This window comes from Mytilus californianus, unplaced genomic scaffold, assembly GCF_021869535.1.
Source record: "Mytilus californianus isolate M0D057914Y unplaced genomic scaffold, xbMytCali1.0.p SCAF_14, whole genome shotgun sequence".
NCBI lineage: Eukaryota > Metazoa > Mollusca > Bivalvia > Mytilida > Mytilidae > Mytilus > Mytilus californianus.
In genome coordinates this window covers 16,258,936-16,275,972 of record NW_026262626.1, presented here as the reverse complement: position 1 = coordinate 16,275,972, position 17,037 = coordinate 16,258,936, and the positions used below count along the sequence as shown (strand labels likewise).

The 17,037-nt window shown below is 31.8% G+C and overlaps 1 protein-coding gene across 9 annotated transcripts in view; it reads right to left on the bottom strand.

Annotated features, from left to right (window-relative positions):
• LOC127724286 (protein-methionine sulfoxide oxidase mical3b-like) overlaps nucleotides 1–17,037 on the bottom strand; it is a 58,312-nt gene that overhangs the window by 23,186 nt on the left and 18,089 nt on the right. For all 9 annotated transcript variants that reach the window (XM_052231210.1, XM_052231213.1, XM_052231216.1 and 6 more), the window contains exons 3-17: nucleotides 16,682–16,889; nucleotides 16,219–16,332; nucleotides 12,316–12,417; nucleotides 11,224–11,480; nucleotides 9,780–10,037; nucleotides 9,097–9,302; nucleotides 7,640–7,758; nucleotides 6,466–6,619; nucleotides 5,316–5,512; nucleotides 4,492–4,610; nucleotides 4,038–4,106; nucleotides 2,152–2,373; nucleotides 1,541–1,733; nucleotides 1,095–1,189; nucleotides 377–455 (exon numbers count right to left, since the gene is read on the bottom strand). In XM_052231210.1, the coding sequence (XP_052087170.1) occupies nucleotides 377–455; nucleotides 1,095–1,189; nucleotides 1,541–1,733; nucleotides 2,152–2,373; nucleotides 4,038–4,106; nucleotides 4,492–4,610; nucleotides 5,316–5,512; nucleotides 6,466–6,619; nucleotides 7,640–7,758; nucleotides 9,097–9,302; nucleotides 9,780–10,037; nucleotides 11,224–11,480; nucleotides 12,316–12,417; nucleotides 16,219–16,332; nucleotides 16,682–16,889 (2,392 nt within the window). The remainder of the gene's footprint in view (nucleotides 1–376; nucleotides 456–1,094; nucleotides 1,190–1,540; nucleotides 1,734–2,151; nucleotides 2,374–4,037; nucleotides 4,107–4,491; nucleotides 4,611–5,315; nucleotides 5,513–6,465; nucleotides 6,620–7,639; nucleotides 7,759–9,096; nucleotides 9,303–9,779; nucleotides 10,038–11,223; nucleotides 11,481–12,315; nucleotides 12,418–16,218; nucleotides 16,333–16,681; nucleotides 16,890–17,037) is intronic.

The following is a 17,037-nucleotide window of genomic DNA, read 5'->3' as shown; positions in this document are numbered from 1 at the left end:
GCCTTCATTTATGGGACTTAATTCACTAGTATCTCTTCGTTTTTGAAGATACTATCTATGTCCACACCTTTCTATCTCTTTTCTTCAACAACTTTCTCCCTCTCTCTCTCAATACATTTATTAACTCTGAATTCTGACACTGTGGAAGGAGAATCATTTTCAGGGTATAGACAATTTTTTTCATATTTTCGTTTTGAAATACTTTTATTCATTGCAGTTCATTAAAACAAATATAATCCAAAAAGATACCTTTTGACTATGAGAATACTTTTTTTTTTGAAATCAGTACAAATGTGTGTCTTTAATTTTGGTTGATTTAATTAATATCCACATCAACAAATCAAATTTTCTGTCATGAACACATTCTGTTACTTACATGGAATTTTCTTGGGAGATGTTCTCCTCTCAGGTTTTGGTGATGGACCAGCATCAATGACAACCTTTGGAATATTTTCCTGTAATAATATAAGGTATATTTGGTATTTGTTACAAATTGTAAGTTCACTGGACTCACAGCATTCATTACTCCTGATAAAAGCAAGTCAAGAAAAGCACTTTGAACATGATAAATGTGACATATATGATTACTAGTTCAGTTGACTATTAATGGGAGAGGGTATCTGTCCAGCAGGCAATGCATCAATGCTAAAATGATTTTTCACATACATTTTTATGAATTCTTATTCAACTACATTTTTCCTAATATGTGTATTTAGGTTCCAACTTCCATAACAAAAATTGCTCTAAAGACAGTTTGAGTTTGTTTTTGGTTGATTATTTTGTTTGTTTCTTTGCTCTTTTTTTTGTCTTCAATTTAATACAAATTCTCAATATGAACTGATTTTTTTATGGTAAATTCTAAGAAATGTACCTCAAAACATTAAAATTCTTCATTGTTTATTGTTCCAAGGTGTAATGTCAAATTGAAATGTCTATGACATTGACCTTCAAGACAGAAAATTAAACATTCCTCTCCATAAACCTTCTTGTGGTTGACTACAAAAGTCACTTGATCATAATAAACCATTTGTATCCTTCACATAGTAATAAATGTTTAAAAGACTCATCTCTAAGAAAATCTGTAAATGAGTTACCTTAATCTGTTCCTCTTCTTCATTGTAACCTCTTTTTCTTTTAAATTTCGAAAATCTCATTTCTAATCTGGAATGCCGGAAGCAGAAGAACTTCACTGTAAAAAATAAAAATAATTTTTAAATTGTTTTCACATTTTCTCATGCTGGGGCTTTAATAACTTAACATACAGTATGGATTTTGCTCATTGTTGAAGGCAAATGATGACCTATTATTTTTTGCATCCTTGTCATCTGGTCTCTTCTGGAAGTTGTCTAAATGGTAATCATACCACATCTTCTTATATTTATTATAATGTTTAAGTGAAAGAAACAATTCCTTCAAAAGACAAAAATTATGCACATAATTAATCTAATTTCATCAAACCTTTGTATATGTAAAAAAAAACTGTGATTGCATTACATACTCAATAAAATTTACAAATATAGAGGTCATAAAGAATAATTACCATCCCCAGTGGGCAGTTTATCAGCACTATAATTATTCAGGCGTAATCCAACGTCACAGTAATCACATTTGAGACATCCTCGGTGGAAAAACAGACCCTCTGCACTCATCCTCTCCATTAGGTAGACACGTTTCTTACAGAAGTAACAGGTTTCACTCACTGGTTGTGCTGCCAATAAAACACCTGGTGTCTTCTGTTGAAATATATTTTATTATTTTTTTTTGAAATTACATATAAACAAAACATGACAGCTAAAGCAAATTTATTTCACTTGAAGAATTCTTAAAGCAATGAGAAACACTATTTGTACCTCCAGTTTTGTTAGGGTTTGTGTTGCTCAGTCATTTTTGCCATGATTTTGCTGATCTCTCTTCCAATTTAATGATTTTTTATTCTCTATTTCGTATCTTCTGCCCCTTTTTAAAAGTTTACAGTGCCTGTTAATCATCAAAACCGCAACCTGGTTCCTTATAACATAAAAACTTTTATAGCATTTGAAAAGGTTACCAGTGATTCTGACTATCTTTTGCATGGCTGTGCCTTTCTTTATTGAACTCTTCCATACAGTAATGGATGGAATCCCTTAAACCCCTTAAAAATTAAAAACTTACCAGTTTCTTGACAGGTGTTTGGTTTACAGCTTGTTCTGATTGACTCTGGAACTTGGAGGCCAGAATCTCTGCCATGGCACTGACCTTGACATTGCCTTCAATGTCAATCTTATTTTGATTACTGATGTCCTTGAACTTCTGATTCATGTCAAGTTTATTAGCAATCTCCTCCATTGGCAGTTTGTTATATTTCGTTAACTCTACTTCTGTCTTCTCAAAATGCTGAAAAATATAATGACTTGTTTTTCTTAAGCGATATAAATGTTTGTATCCCCATGACAACGGAGTACAAATGAAGGGTTAAAATTACCCCTAATATTTAAATGTTTTTTTAATCAGTCCAAAATACTTCAAATTTCACATAGAAATAGTTCTGACATAACCAGTCAGGAGCGTTACTTAAACAAGTTATTTTTTGGGGTTACTTATATAGGTAATTTTTGTTTTTAAAAATTATAAAATTACTCAATAGAGTTATTTTAATTTTCAATAGAAGCATGGACTAAATGTAGTTTCCATGAATTTTTACATCATTTTATATCATAAAATTAAGAATTTATTAAATTTGAGAGGAGTATAGAGATAAAGGGTTACTTTAAAAATAATGACAAAAATATTACTTGAATAAGTTATTTTATACATCTTTGAAAGAATTAGTAATAACACTTATTTTAGGAACAAATGTAATTGTTTTGGGTTACAAATTATAAATAACTTCAAGTCTTAATAAAATCACAGGTTTATATCTATTTATATCGGTCTACCTTCAAGATTTTCAAGGAAAATGATATTTTAATAGTCCCTAGAGACCAATCTTTGACCCAAAAGCGTGGATATGAAAGATTAGTGCGTCAGAAAGGCAATTAGTGTTTCAGAAGGATTAGATTTTATATTACATGGGAAAAATAACCAGATGACTTGTGAAAATTTGTTAAAGCTAGTAAAATCTGTATATTTGGACACCTATAAAAATAATATTTAGAAAAGTTACTTATATAAGTAATATTTAAAATAGCCTCGTTTTCAACATTACTTGTATAGGTAATTTTAAAAGTTACTTGTTTAAGTAATGCCCCTGACTGATAACTGCCGATACAAAATTAACATTTTGGCACATCACATTATAAACTACAATCTAATGACCCATTAATTAGGTGTTGTGTTGTAATGTCGGTTTTGGTCCTATTATTCCATAATTTATAATTTTTTAGCCTAATTTACTTTGGCTGCAACGCCAGATCCAGAAACGCTTTGTGTCTAAGAGATTGAATATGATTATTAGCACCTTTTGCTTACAGAATCATATGAAGTGTCCAAGATTTTCCGCAAGCTAAATTTTAGCTCTGAAAAATGCATAAAATCATCATATTTTGACAATATATCCAAAATGTGATTACTTTGGAGCCTATAATGTATTCTTATGAAAACAAATTGTTTACCTCGCATTAAGGCTTTTGAAATAGATCTATTTTGAACCAAATTACAGCCCTTCGAATATTTTATGATAAAGATGAAATTCAAAGCCATATTTGGCCAAAAGTGAACCTTGTACTTGTATGTAAATCAATCTTTTATTATTATACAGTGTATAAAAATTTGGTTCGAAGCGGATGAAAAAAAAACATTTTTCTTTTGAAATGATTTACAGCATTGTAAGGTGTGCCAATAATTTGTTTGTGGTTTAGTGTCGGCTGTTGTCTGCTCTATGGTCGGGTTGTTGTCTCTTTGACACATTCCCCATTTCCATTCTCAATTTTATTACTCATGAAAAATATCAAAATAAATCAAATTTATTAATAATCTTAAACACCTGTTTTCCTATTAAAATAAATCCAAATAAAAATTGTCTGCTTTTAGAGTGATTCAATTAAGGAATGACCCCTTACCTCTGGAGATTTATGTTTTCGTTTGGACAGAGAAGATTCAATGACTTTATCTTCATCTTTATCTTTTCTCTGGAATAAGATTACATGTTATTAATTCACAAACCTTGTAACTATGAAATACACTATAAAGTCCCTAAAAAAAATTCACTTCAAATTTTTTTTATCTGCAACTTGAAAAACAAGAAAAACAATATATATGTACAGGAAACCATTTAAAATAATCTTTTATATCTAAATAAAAAAACCTATGCATTCAGCACTGTTGTAATAATATTTTTTACTTTTTTTATTTACTTGGATTATTACATTTTAAGTCCCACTTTGCTTTTATGCCATTTAGATAGCTGAATTCTATGAAACATACACATCATACAAAATTTTCTTTAAACACATTCTCTGTATATACACTACCTTTTTAGATCTGAATTTGGCACTATCTCTGTATATACACTACCTTTTTAGATCTGAATTTGGCACTATTTCTAAGTTTTTGAAGTATTGACAGTCTACTTAAAGGAGATTTGTGGGATTTCTGTGGCTCATCTCTCAACAACACAGTACTGGAAGATTCAGCTAAAATTATATTTATAAAATACAAATAAAGACATAATCAATTTGCACGACATATTTTATAATTTTTATTTCTTCTTGGCACATTTATACCACATACCTAATAACAATGTATACACCATTCAAAATTAACCTTTAATATAGGTTGTTTCAAGTAAGAATCCTAGAAAATTAAGACAGGAGTCGATTGCGTCTGCCACTTGAAGGATTCAAACTCACAACCTCAGTGTTGACAGAGGGGCAATTACTGTAGATAAAGTCCTTAGACCCTTATGTCACCAAGGCCCAAGATGAACATAACCAAAAGTACAACACATTCAGAAATTAGTGCAATGCTTTTATTACTATGTTTTATTATTAAGACATAGTTAATAATTCAATAATTAAAATCAATGAATTTAAATTTATGCCAGTTATATACTGCTTCGTCATTTAACTGAGTAATTTCACAAAGATTAAGTTTGTCAAAGACCAGAATTAATTATCCTATTAAATTCTAAAAGCTGTAATCATAATACATGTTACATGCACTCTTCACGCTTAGCCACAGGCCCAGCAGCCCAGGCTTGCAAAATTGCCTTCAGGCCTGTAAAAATCAGCTTCACATGCCAATAGAATCTAACTAAAATTTTCCAAAAATTAAGCTCCGGTCCTGTAGATTTAAAAGTTATCGTGAAGACTGCATGTACAGCAATTTACAATTCATACCATTTGCAAGTCTTTCCTTCTTGAATTTATGATAGAACTGAGACAGAAACGAGACCATGGTGAGTTTGTCAGGAAGGGAACAGTTCATCATCTCCTGCGGTGTCATCATAGGCTTTATACCTAGTGAAGATTCTGCCACGGTGAATGCTAACTGGTTATTCTGGACTGGTTCGTTAGATAATAATGATTGGAAATCTCTGAAAATATATTAATATAAATCAAAGTATGCTTTTTTCTTTCATTAACAAATGTATAACACTGGTTAGGGCTGTTCCAGATCGAAACACATTGAGGATGGGAGGCACTCAAATTAATTAATTGTGGGTGGTTCCATTTTCTTTGGAATTTTGTATGAATTATAAGTAAAATGAAAATTTATATTTATGGGTGGTCAGGGTCTTAAAAAAAGTGTCTCTCATGTCCCATGTGTTTCATACTGGAACAGCCCTTAATATTCCAGACAACTGGTAAGAAAATATCTCAGTTGACAGTTGACCTTTACCTGTTGTTGTTGGTTTGATGTCTCGTGGACATTTTTCTGTTTACATTTTCTTTCTGCTTATTTATTTTGATCTATTACACCTTTTTTGTATTTATGTTCCTACTCTATTTAATGCATTTTGCTATTTGTACGTTTGGCCTCAATGGTACCTCAAACAGTTTGACACAAATATACACATCTTTGTCAATCGATAGTTATGGATAGTTGTCTCATTTGCAATCATACTACATCTCCTTTATTTTCATATATAAGATATAAATAATTTTGTTTAATCATGTGTTTAGTGATTTAACACTTTCAAGGTGTTGACTCTATTTGTTATGCTATGCAGTTCACTTTAACACATTTTTCCTCTTTATTTGGTTTGTGTAAGCCATACTAAGGATCCATTATTATTCACGGGATACCAATTTTCATGGATTTTGTTGGTATAAGTGAACCACAAATTAAAATGTTCAACAAAGTACAAATTTTCTATAAGCTTAACTTGCAAGTCTTTCCTTTAAATTTTCTATAAGCTTAACTTGCAAGTCTTTCCTTCTATGCAGACTTTGGCAAAACCACAAAATTAAACATCAACGAAAAAACATTTTTTTCTAAATCCACGAAAATAAGAGAATCTGCAGTATTCCATTTACTTCCACTTACATGAGATCAGGTTTAAAGTAATGTATAAGAGCACAAAGAGCCAGTCCACTCCTCCAGGATGCTGTCAGATCTATTACGTGTACATTTCGATACGACCCATTGTTCAATACTCTCTGACACCAGCGTAATAGGGAATAACTGTCAATATACTCATCTAAAACGAAAACAATTAATCAATCAATGTGGAAAAAAATCTTGTTTAGATTTCAATGCTGATTTTTTACTGTTTGCAAAAAACTAGAAAAAATCCCATTAGTTCTAATCAAATCAAAAGGATGATGATGATGATGGATGGCAGATTAAATGCATATTCAGGATGTATAATATAAATACTAACCCTGTTTTGTACTGGACAAACACACTGAGCTTTGTTTTTAATGTGCTCTTTCACAATGTGACATTCTCAAGGAAGCCATGTCACCCTACCAAAACACATTATTCTGATTCTAAGCCCACTGGTCTTTGCTCTTACTCCTCAATTTGCATTGCTTAGTTGAAGAGCAGCAAAAAAGCAGCAAATACCAATTTTAAAGTCTTAGGTTTGACTCGGCAAGGGTTCCAACGCACAACCTCTTGCATTCAAGATTAACAACCTACCATGAAACCATCGAAGCGATCTAATCAGAAGGAAATGTCTGATGATTTGTTTCTCTTTTTTTTCCTAGAAACCATAGAAATTTCATATAATGATTTGCTTCAATGAGTTTATCCATGACTTAAAATGCATCAATGCATAGTATAAAGCAAAGTCGGCCTGTTTGGTTAACTATAACAGACTGCCTTGTGAAATCTCTTATCTTTTCCAACATGTGATGAGGGTAAATCTAATATTCATAGATGACATAAAATAAATCAATCCATTTTCATTACAGTTTCTAATCATTTTTGCTATTCCTGTCAATTCAGCAATTCCTTCAAAAGTTTCAATACAGTAATGGGACTAAATATTTCAGTGGATATTTTGTACATTGTACATGGACAAGACTGAAAATTCAGAAATTATTGCAAGTATTTTTATTAATGCTAATAATGTGACTGGGTGAGAGCATCACAATCTAAGAACTCACATTCTGATCAATCTCGCTATATTGTCCATTCTTAAAAAAAATTAAATAATTTCTGAACTTACAGTAACATGTCTAAAAGTTTTCAAATTCAATGAATAAATTCTCACCATTCCTTGGTCGTTTAGCAGGTACCTCTATAATTTCATCACTGTATGTACCATCTCCTGTGTCATATAAATGCCTTACTTGTTGTGGTAACACTGTCCTCATGTTCATATTGGAATATCTAAATGAAGAATATTGTTTTAAAACTGCTTAATGGAATATATACATATGGACAGAACGTTCAAATACAGAAATCCATAAATTCTGGAAAACATTCATGCATGAATACTATATCTATTTTCCTTGGAACTCTAGTTTATCAGGTGTTTTTTTTAGCTTAAGGGCTGTTCCATATAAACAGACATGCTACACATGGGAGGCAACTTGAATTGGCAACTATGGCTAGGAGTGAAATATTATGTTAATGGATGCAGGTCTGTAAAATTGATTCTATAGGTTACCCTATTTTTTCAATGTGCCTTCTACATGTACAATGTATATTTTAATGGAACATCCTTTATACATTTTTTATTGCTATAAAGGTATTTTAAGAAAATTTCAATCTCAAAATTTACACCAGAAAATGTCTACAAGGTGGAGAAGTACACATATAGTTTTGAGTTTCAGATTAATTAAAACTGGTTTTTTTCATAAGACATTTCATGTAGATGACTTTGTCAAAGAATTATTTTTACCTTGTATTTTGATCAAAGTTCTAATCACAGTCTTTTTTGTTGATATTTGTATATCAGTCCCTGAGGGTATCATTAGCTCAGTAGTCAGTACTTAGGTACTGACATGATTTATTATAAACCTTTCTAAAATTGTCCATTCATAAATTTTGAAATCATAAAGAGACAAAGGTTTCAACTCCCTCAGGCAAACTTGACCTTAGATGGATTTGGCTATTTTTTTATGCCATTTTTGATGGTATAGCTCTTCAACTTTCTTGGCCTTCAAATATTCGGCTTTGAGCATTCCTGATGAAGGTAAATCAATAAAAGTTTTGAATAATAATTTACTTATTCATTGTTACTGTTTAGACAAGTAGCATAATTGCATAAATTATTTTTGACATTTTCTATAATAATTTACCTTGTATTGGGATCTAAGGTAAATAATTTTTGACATTTTCCATAATAATTTACCTTGTATTGGGATCTACTGTAAATTATTTTTGACATTTTCTATAATAATTTACCCTGATTGGGATCTAAGGTAAATTATTTTTGACATTTTCTATAATAATTTACCTTGTATTGGAATCTACAGTAAATTATTTTCGACATTTTTCTATAATAATTTACCTTGTATTGGAATCTACAGTAAATTATTTTTGACATTTTCTATAACAATTTACCTTGTATTGGAATCTAAGGTAAATAATTTTTGACATTTTCCATAATAATTTACCTTGGATTGGGATCGAAGGTAAATTATTTTTGACATTTTCTATAATAATTTACCTTGTATTGGGATCGAAGGTAAATTATTTTTGACAATTAATATAATAATTTACCTTGTATTGGGATCTAAGCCATACTCAGTGTAATTTTTGTTAAGATTTTCCGGAGTAGTCTGAGATAACACTTGGTAAATACTTTCTCTCTCTGCAATGACTTGTAATGGTGTCATCTTCCCAGAAGCCCAGTTCTTTACCATCCATGCTGCATCAAATCCTCCCAGAAAACCTCGGGCGCAACCTGAACCTGTAGGCCAGAAAGGCTGAAAAAGAAATAGTAAACTGTTCACTATGTGTGTAAAATGTAAATACATTTAAAAACAGACTGATGTTTAGGTCAAACTTAAAGTGAATACGTTTTTATAATTGATGCATATGCAATAGTTAAGATGTATTCCATTTTGTAGAGACAATTTTCTTCTGTTCCTTATAAATTTCAGAATTCAAGTTTTGCAGAGTTAACCCTGTAAAAATATCTATTTGGGAAAATGACTGTTTACCTTTCTTGGTGAATGTTGAACCATTGTGAAATCACTTAATTAAATTTCAATCTATCACATGAAAAGTTGTGTGCACTTTATTTTCATTATTCAATGATAATAATAAACTACCAGAGTTTAGAAAACAGCCTAAGCTTGATTGGTTCTCTTTGCAGTGGTTCACGCTATATCTCACATCTAGTTAAATGGATGTATAGTACTAAGATACAAATATAAATTAAGTTTTCAACATATACAAACCTCTAACAAGCTATCTCCCACAAGACAACTGAGTAATGTATGACCATTTCTTTTAACAGCCCTGCAAGCATTAACTGCAGCAAACATGGATGTGAAGTCAAACATGGCGACATCTGGTTGCCCATAATGGTTAATGGCATAGTCTAAATGAGGAAGAAGTTGATTGGTGGAGAAATCAGCAGCCTCTTTGGCATAGTTCAGTAATTTGTCTTTACATACGTTCTGCTGTGATAACAGTGTGGCTGTGTCTGGGTGATCCTACAACACAGAACACCATAATGTGACACAGGTAAATAATGCCATGACAAAATGACACAGGTAAATAATGCCATGACAAAGTGACACAGGTAAATAATGCCATGACAAAATGACACAGGTAAATAATGCCATGACAAAGTGACACAGGTAAATATTGGCATGACAAAGAGACACAGGTAAATAAGACATGACAAAGTGACAAGTAAATGATGGCACGAGAAACAGACACAGACAAACAAGGCCATGACAACGTGACACAGGTAAATAATAGCATGAGAAAAGGACACAGATAAATAATGCCATGACAAAAGGACACAGATAAATAATGCCATGACAAAAGGACACAGATAAATAATAGGGATATAATCTAACAACAAACTATCTATTTTAAATGAATTTCAAAAAGCCCAACACCAAATAAATTACAGTTGACAGAAAAAACATATAATCTATCTTAATTTGCATATTTGAGATAGTAAATATAGACATTCAAATATGATATTACACAACTGAATTTTAGGGCTTAAACTAAGGCCTTCTGGCCCTTCTCCTTTAGTTTCTATGTGATCCAAAAGAAGTACAATAACATAATGAATATTTATGTAGCACAACATCTTAGTGGTAGCTGTTGTTTGATACTTTGTTTCCTGTGACATTAACATGGAAAGGGAAAAAAAAAATCTTATCTGCTTTTATAAATAATAAAGATGGTAGTTTTCACAAAATGAATAAGTATTTGTTCATTGCCAACCAATGATATATAAGAATAATGGACACATTCATAAAATTTATGGTTAAGCAGTTTTCGTTGTCACTAACTTTTGTTAAATGCACATTTGAAATGATCTGAATTGTTTTGATAATACAATAGGCAACAGGAGCCTGTACTTCTGTGGTTGCCATTTGTTGCTGTATATCATATTTGTATTTTGTTTATTGTATTGTAAATAAAAAGGCCATTAGTTTATTGTTTGAATTGTTTTACATTTGCCACTTTGGAGCCTTTTAAAGCTTGCTATGAGGTATGGATTTTTTTTTTATTGTAGAAGGCTATACATTGACCTATAATTGCTTTTATCTTTGTCATTAGAACTCTGGTAAATAGTTGTCTACTTGGCAATCATACCACATCTGCTCATTTTTTTTTACACCCCACCACTACTACCAACTACAGAGTGTTACAAACCTGCAAAAGAACTCCTTTATCCAGAAGACTAGATTTTTTAGCTGTCATAACAAAATAATGAGTGTCATCTTTATAATAAACAATATTTTCCAGATCAATTCCAGTCTTTTCATTTAGATCTTTGAAGAATTTTTGGTTAAATATAAATGCTACACCACTGATTTCCTCCACACGGGCCTCTTGTTGTGAATTACGGTTAATGAAATTGGCTGTGATGGCTATGGCAAGTTTTCCTCGAAATTCTTTCCTCTTGAATCCTGATAAAAAAACAAAAGTTATTAGTTTTTTATATTTCAATTGACTTATAAGAGAAATCCGATTGATTATGGAACTTTAACACCACTTTCTAAATATCAACATTTTGATGCATTAATATAGCTTTAACTGACTTCTGTGGCCTAACCTTCTCTATAAAGCTTATTATACCGGAGGTTATCCTTGTATATAGTTACAACATTAATAGTACCCATTTTATTGCACCAGATGTCATTTCAACAATACATTTCTAGATGCTACTGCTCACTGATGATACCCTCGCCCAAATACTTGACGGTAAACAGGAAGTTGTTGAGTGATGAATCTGAAAACGCATCACACAGTATAGCTGACTTATATAAACCCTGAAACCAAATTTCAGAAATCCTTGTAGTGTAGTTCCTGAGAAAGATGCGACGAAAAATATTCATGGGACGGACGGACGGATGGATGGATGGACGGACAGACAGAGGTAAAACAGTATACCCACACTTTTTTAAAGCGTGGGTATAATTAAACTATAGGGTTTTTGTCATGTATTTAAGATTATGAGGTTCTTTAATATTTATTACTTCTTTTCTTATAATTAATGATACAATTAATATCAGTGAAAAGTACTGTGGATACAATTTTTGTAGATTGAGGAAAAATTGTAAGTTTGTAGATTTTAGATTTCGTGGTTTTAGACAAAGTTTACTTATAAGCCCATAGTAAATTTGACATTTAAATTTGTGGTTCACTAATACCTACCAAATCAACAATAATTGGTATCCAACGAATAGTAATGAATTCACAGTAATATGATCATTATTTGGAGAAAGCTAAAAGTAAACTTACCCTGCAGTGTATTTCTTTTGCCATCAGCTCCAATTAACACATCAAATTCAAACTCAGCGACAGGACTATCTTCTGGTGTAATTTTAGCCCTCCATCCTGTTTCTGTAAATACAATCATTATATTTCAAATACATGTATATTCAATTAAAAGGAAAAAAATGTAACATTCATAAAGTTTTGTTCTCATATATTTTGGCTAAATATTTCATTACTCCTCTGTAATTTTCATAGGTTATGCATTAAAAACATTTTCCCAGCAACCCTTACATTTATCAATGTTTGTTGGGGCCCGTTTGAATAGTTTTACACTAGTAATTTTTGGGGCCCTTTATAGCTTGCTGTTCGGTTTGAGCCAAGGCTCTGTGTTGAAGACCGTACTTTGACCTATAATGGTTTACTTTTATAAATTTTGACTTGGATGGAGAGTTGTCTCATTGGCACTCATACCACATCTTCTTATATCTATTGTTGGGAGCCTCGGTGGTCAAGTGGTCAAAGTATTTAATTTACAGTGATCACTAGCCTGATCAACTTTGAGGTTGCGAGTTCAAGCCCTGCTCATGGCTAAGTGCATTCAACCCCGATCTTATTGACTATGATTTCCATTTTTCCTGCTGAAGTTCCTTGGTTCTCCCCGAGTTCTCACACTTTCTCCACATATAAACACTAGCAGCCATGAAATATAAGAGTGCTAAAAGTGGTGTTAAACTCCAACAATCAATCAATCAATCACAATTAATTTCAATTTCAAACAAATTTTCAAATTCTTGTTATTTCTTATATATTTTGCCATACAGATTAACATCCACTTCTTTTCATATATATATTTCATATTAAAATTTAAAAGTCAAATCAAGCTATATTTTTGATAGAAGTTGAGAAGAAAATAAGTGTTTCATATTCATACTGAAAATGTCTGACAGAAGTTAGTGTATTTAATAAGTTTATAGTTTTGAATGACATTTACACACTGTAAATTCCGAAATTATTGCGTGCATTTATTATTGCGATTTTTGAAGAATGGACAAAAATACAAGCTTTATCATTGCGATTTCATGAATATCTGCATACATAAGTATGTACATCATACATCAGAATGCAAGTTCCAATTATTGCAATACTAACCCAGTCGCTTTATTCACATTAATAAAAACATCACAATAATTTGCAGTAGTCTGATAAAATGTGCATCATCGGCAGCACTGATATCTTACAGCTGTTAAACAAAAAAGTACATGGGTTTTTTATAATGCATTTTTTCATCAGATCCACCACCAATCGAACTCTACTTAATTACACCTTACCAGTACATTTATATAACTATCCTTAATTTTGATTTGTTGATAACTAGTATATTTTTTATGGTTTTTCTTCTATCAAATGAATTTTGTTGAATTCACTTTAAATACCTTTCTAAAATTCTTTTTGAAGTTCTTTTTGCTTGATCATTACTACATTTTCACAAATATGCAATTTTAATGATTTTTTTTTCACATCATGATTCATGAAATAAATATGTCATTTTATTCATCATTTTGAAAAACTGAAAATAAAAAAAATTGCATGTATATAAGCAGATTATGCACATTAAATCAGCATCAATGGAATAAACCTTACAACCGTTAAATCCAATCAATAACTATTGTAATGTCATCAAACTCTGGATAGATCACCCTTCAGTGTAAGCTATACCAAGTAGAAGATCCTAGAGGTCAATAACATAACTAATAACCTGGACAATGATTGATCTAAGGTGAAAGAAGAAATTACTGACCAGGTTATGCTGGTCACTTCAATTATCATTCAATCAATATTAGATGTAATCCTATCAACTAATTATTATATGTTTATTAGTGTACCAGTTTCTTCCCAAGTGATTGAATCTGAATCAAAACACTAACTGGGTTTAACAGGATTAAAAGTTATATTGATATCAAAGGATATTCAGTGCAATAGAACTAATTTCTATCCTATACAATTGATTCAATATAAAATAGCTAATAGATCATGAAAATGATCTATAGGGCATTCAATTAGGCTTGTAACAACACAGACTTGACACAGATCTTTATCCTTCAGAAGAGAATTACTCTACTATTTATTAGTAGCGTCATTTCCGTTTTACTATGTATATTCACACTGACTGATTGTTCCATCGGTGATTCAACCAAGACATCAATGAAAAGTCTCTACTCAAAGAAAGAGTGAAGTCTATGTGTACATCAATATTCCTTTCATTAATATTTCTTATCTCAAAGACTGTACTGACAAACCTCAATATTATTACCAATAGTTTTTTTCTGCACTGAGGACAGTAGTTAATTATAATATGAATAAATATCATTTTCCATGGAGCATGCTGTTCGATTAATCTGTTTAATTGGTTATAATTTTTTTATTTTTCAGTTGATTCCCAACACTATGTTCCATGGAAACCCTCTTGCTCTAATTCTCTACTGATTGCTTATTTTCTTTATCCTCAATTTATTGTTTAATTGTCCTCAGATGATAATTGTTCCAAACATTTTTATTGGTATTACAGGAAAGGCATATTGGTCTACATATATCATCTAAAACTCTAGGGAAACAGATTCTAATACTGCCATCTTGTAAAATATAATTTTTTGCTTTTCTTGACATCACAATTTCAACAAGCATTCTGAGAGTATTGCATGGCTACACATAGTTCCCTACCAGTTAAAACCTCATTGTACTGGAACAATATGCTAAGTTGATCTATAACTTGTCATGGTGTAAACTATATAACAAATATCAAGTCAATATCTTCAAACATGAAGACAAAAAGTGTGGAAAACTGATTATTTAAGTGAATTTTCCAAGTCCAAGGACCATAACTCTGCACAAAATTATCAGACCGGAACAAAATTTGAACTTGATCTGTAACTTGTCATGATAAAACAATATACCAAAATTCAAAAAAATATCTTCAAGCACGAAGATAAAAAATGTGGAAAGCTGATTTGCCGGACTGACGGACGGACAGACAAACAGACAGACGGAGTGCAAATATAAAGTCCCCGTCGACTTCGTCGGTAGGGGACTAAAAATTTGAAAACCCTATAGTGTTTTCAAAGTTTTGGAACTTAAATACCTCAATAAATATGTTGATGTACAACATATGTATATATACTCTTTACTTACTGTGAGATTGGTCTGTGGGTGGCACTATCAAGCCATCAAATGAGGTATTGACATGAATATCTACACCAAGGAGGAGGGCAACCTATACTCACTGTGAGATTGATCTGTGGGTGGCTCTATCAAACCATCAAATGAGGTATTGACATGGATCTCTACACCAAGGAGGAGGGCAACCTATACTCACTGTGAGATTGATCTGTGGGTGGCTCTATCATTCCATCAAATGAGGTATTGACATAAATCTCTACACCAAGGAGGAGGGCAACCTATACTTACTGTGAGTTTGCTCTGTAGGTGGCTCTATCAAGCCATCAAATGAGGTATTGACATGGATCTCTACTCCAAGGAGGAGGCCTAGGCTACCTATACTTACTGTGAGATTGATCTGTGGGTGGCTCTATCAAGCCATCAAATGAGGTATTGACATAAATCTCTACTCCAAGGAGGAAGGCAACCTATACTTACTGTGAGATTGATCTGTGGGTGGCTCTATCAAGCCATCAAATGAGGTACTGACATGGATCTCTACTCCAAGGAGGAGGGCAATCTATACTTACTGTGAGATTGATCTGTCGATGGCTCTATCATTCCATCAAATGAGGTATTGACATGGATATCTACTCCAAGGAGGAACGCAACCTATACTTACTGTGAGATTGCTCTGTAGGTGGCTCTATCAAGCCATCAAATGAGGTATTGACATGGATCTCTACTCCAAGGAGGAACGCAACCTATACTTACTGTGAGATTGCTCTGTAGGTGGCTCTATCAAGCCATCAAATGAGGTATTGACATGGATCTCTACTCCCAGGAGGAGGGCAACCTTCATGAGTATACATTGTAACTGTCTGATGCCTACAAATTCATGAAAAGATAACAATGAAAGTTTTTATTTTAACACCATATCATGAAAATATGACAGGCGCATTACTTTTTTTTTTTTTAAATAATGAAGGTATTGTTGGAGAGACAAGTTAAACATTCAAACATTTTGTGATTAGGAATAAATGACTTCCAAAGTATCAATTCACTCAGTTTTAATATAAAAATCCCTGCAAAATCAAGTATAAATATCTTTTTACAGTGGTATAATTAGTAAGATCAATTTACACTGTTCTAACGATTTTTCCAACATTAACACAGAAGAATCTTGAATCTCAGATACAAGAATACCAATTAAGTAACCAAACAAATTATTACTTACTGATGTGGTCTATGGCACCAGCACAAAATTTTCCAAAAAACTTTTTGGCCCCAAGATTTTTGAGATCAGTGATAAGGAATGGCCAGAGATGGAGTACATTGTTTCGTGAGAAACTGTCTCTTTTTTCTACCACTACAACCCTAGCTCCAAGTAATACTAATTCTATAGCAGTCCTCAGTCCACATGGTCCAGCACCTATTACCAACACCTGCACAAGAAAAGAAATTTAATTTTCTTTAAAATATCATTATTTAATCAATCTTTTTTTTTTCTAAAATATTTAAAATACTTCTAACAAATGTCTTTTGTTAAATACATTGCACATTTTTTCAATGTAGACAAAATTTTGAATGTTT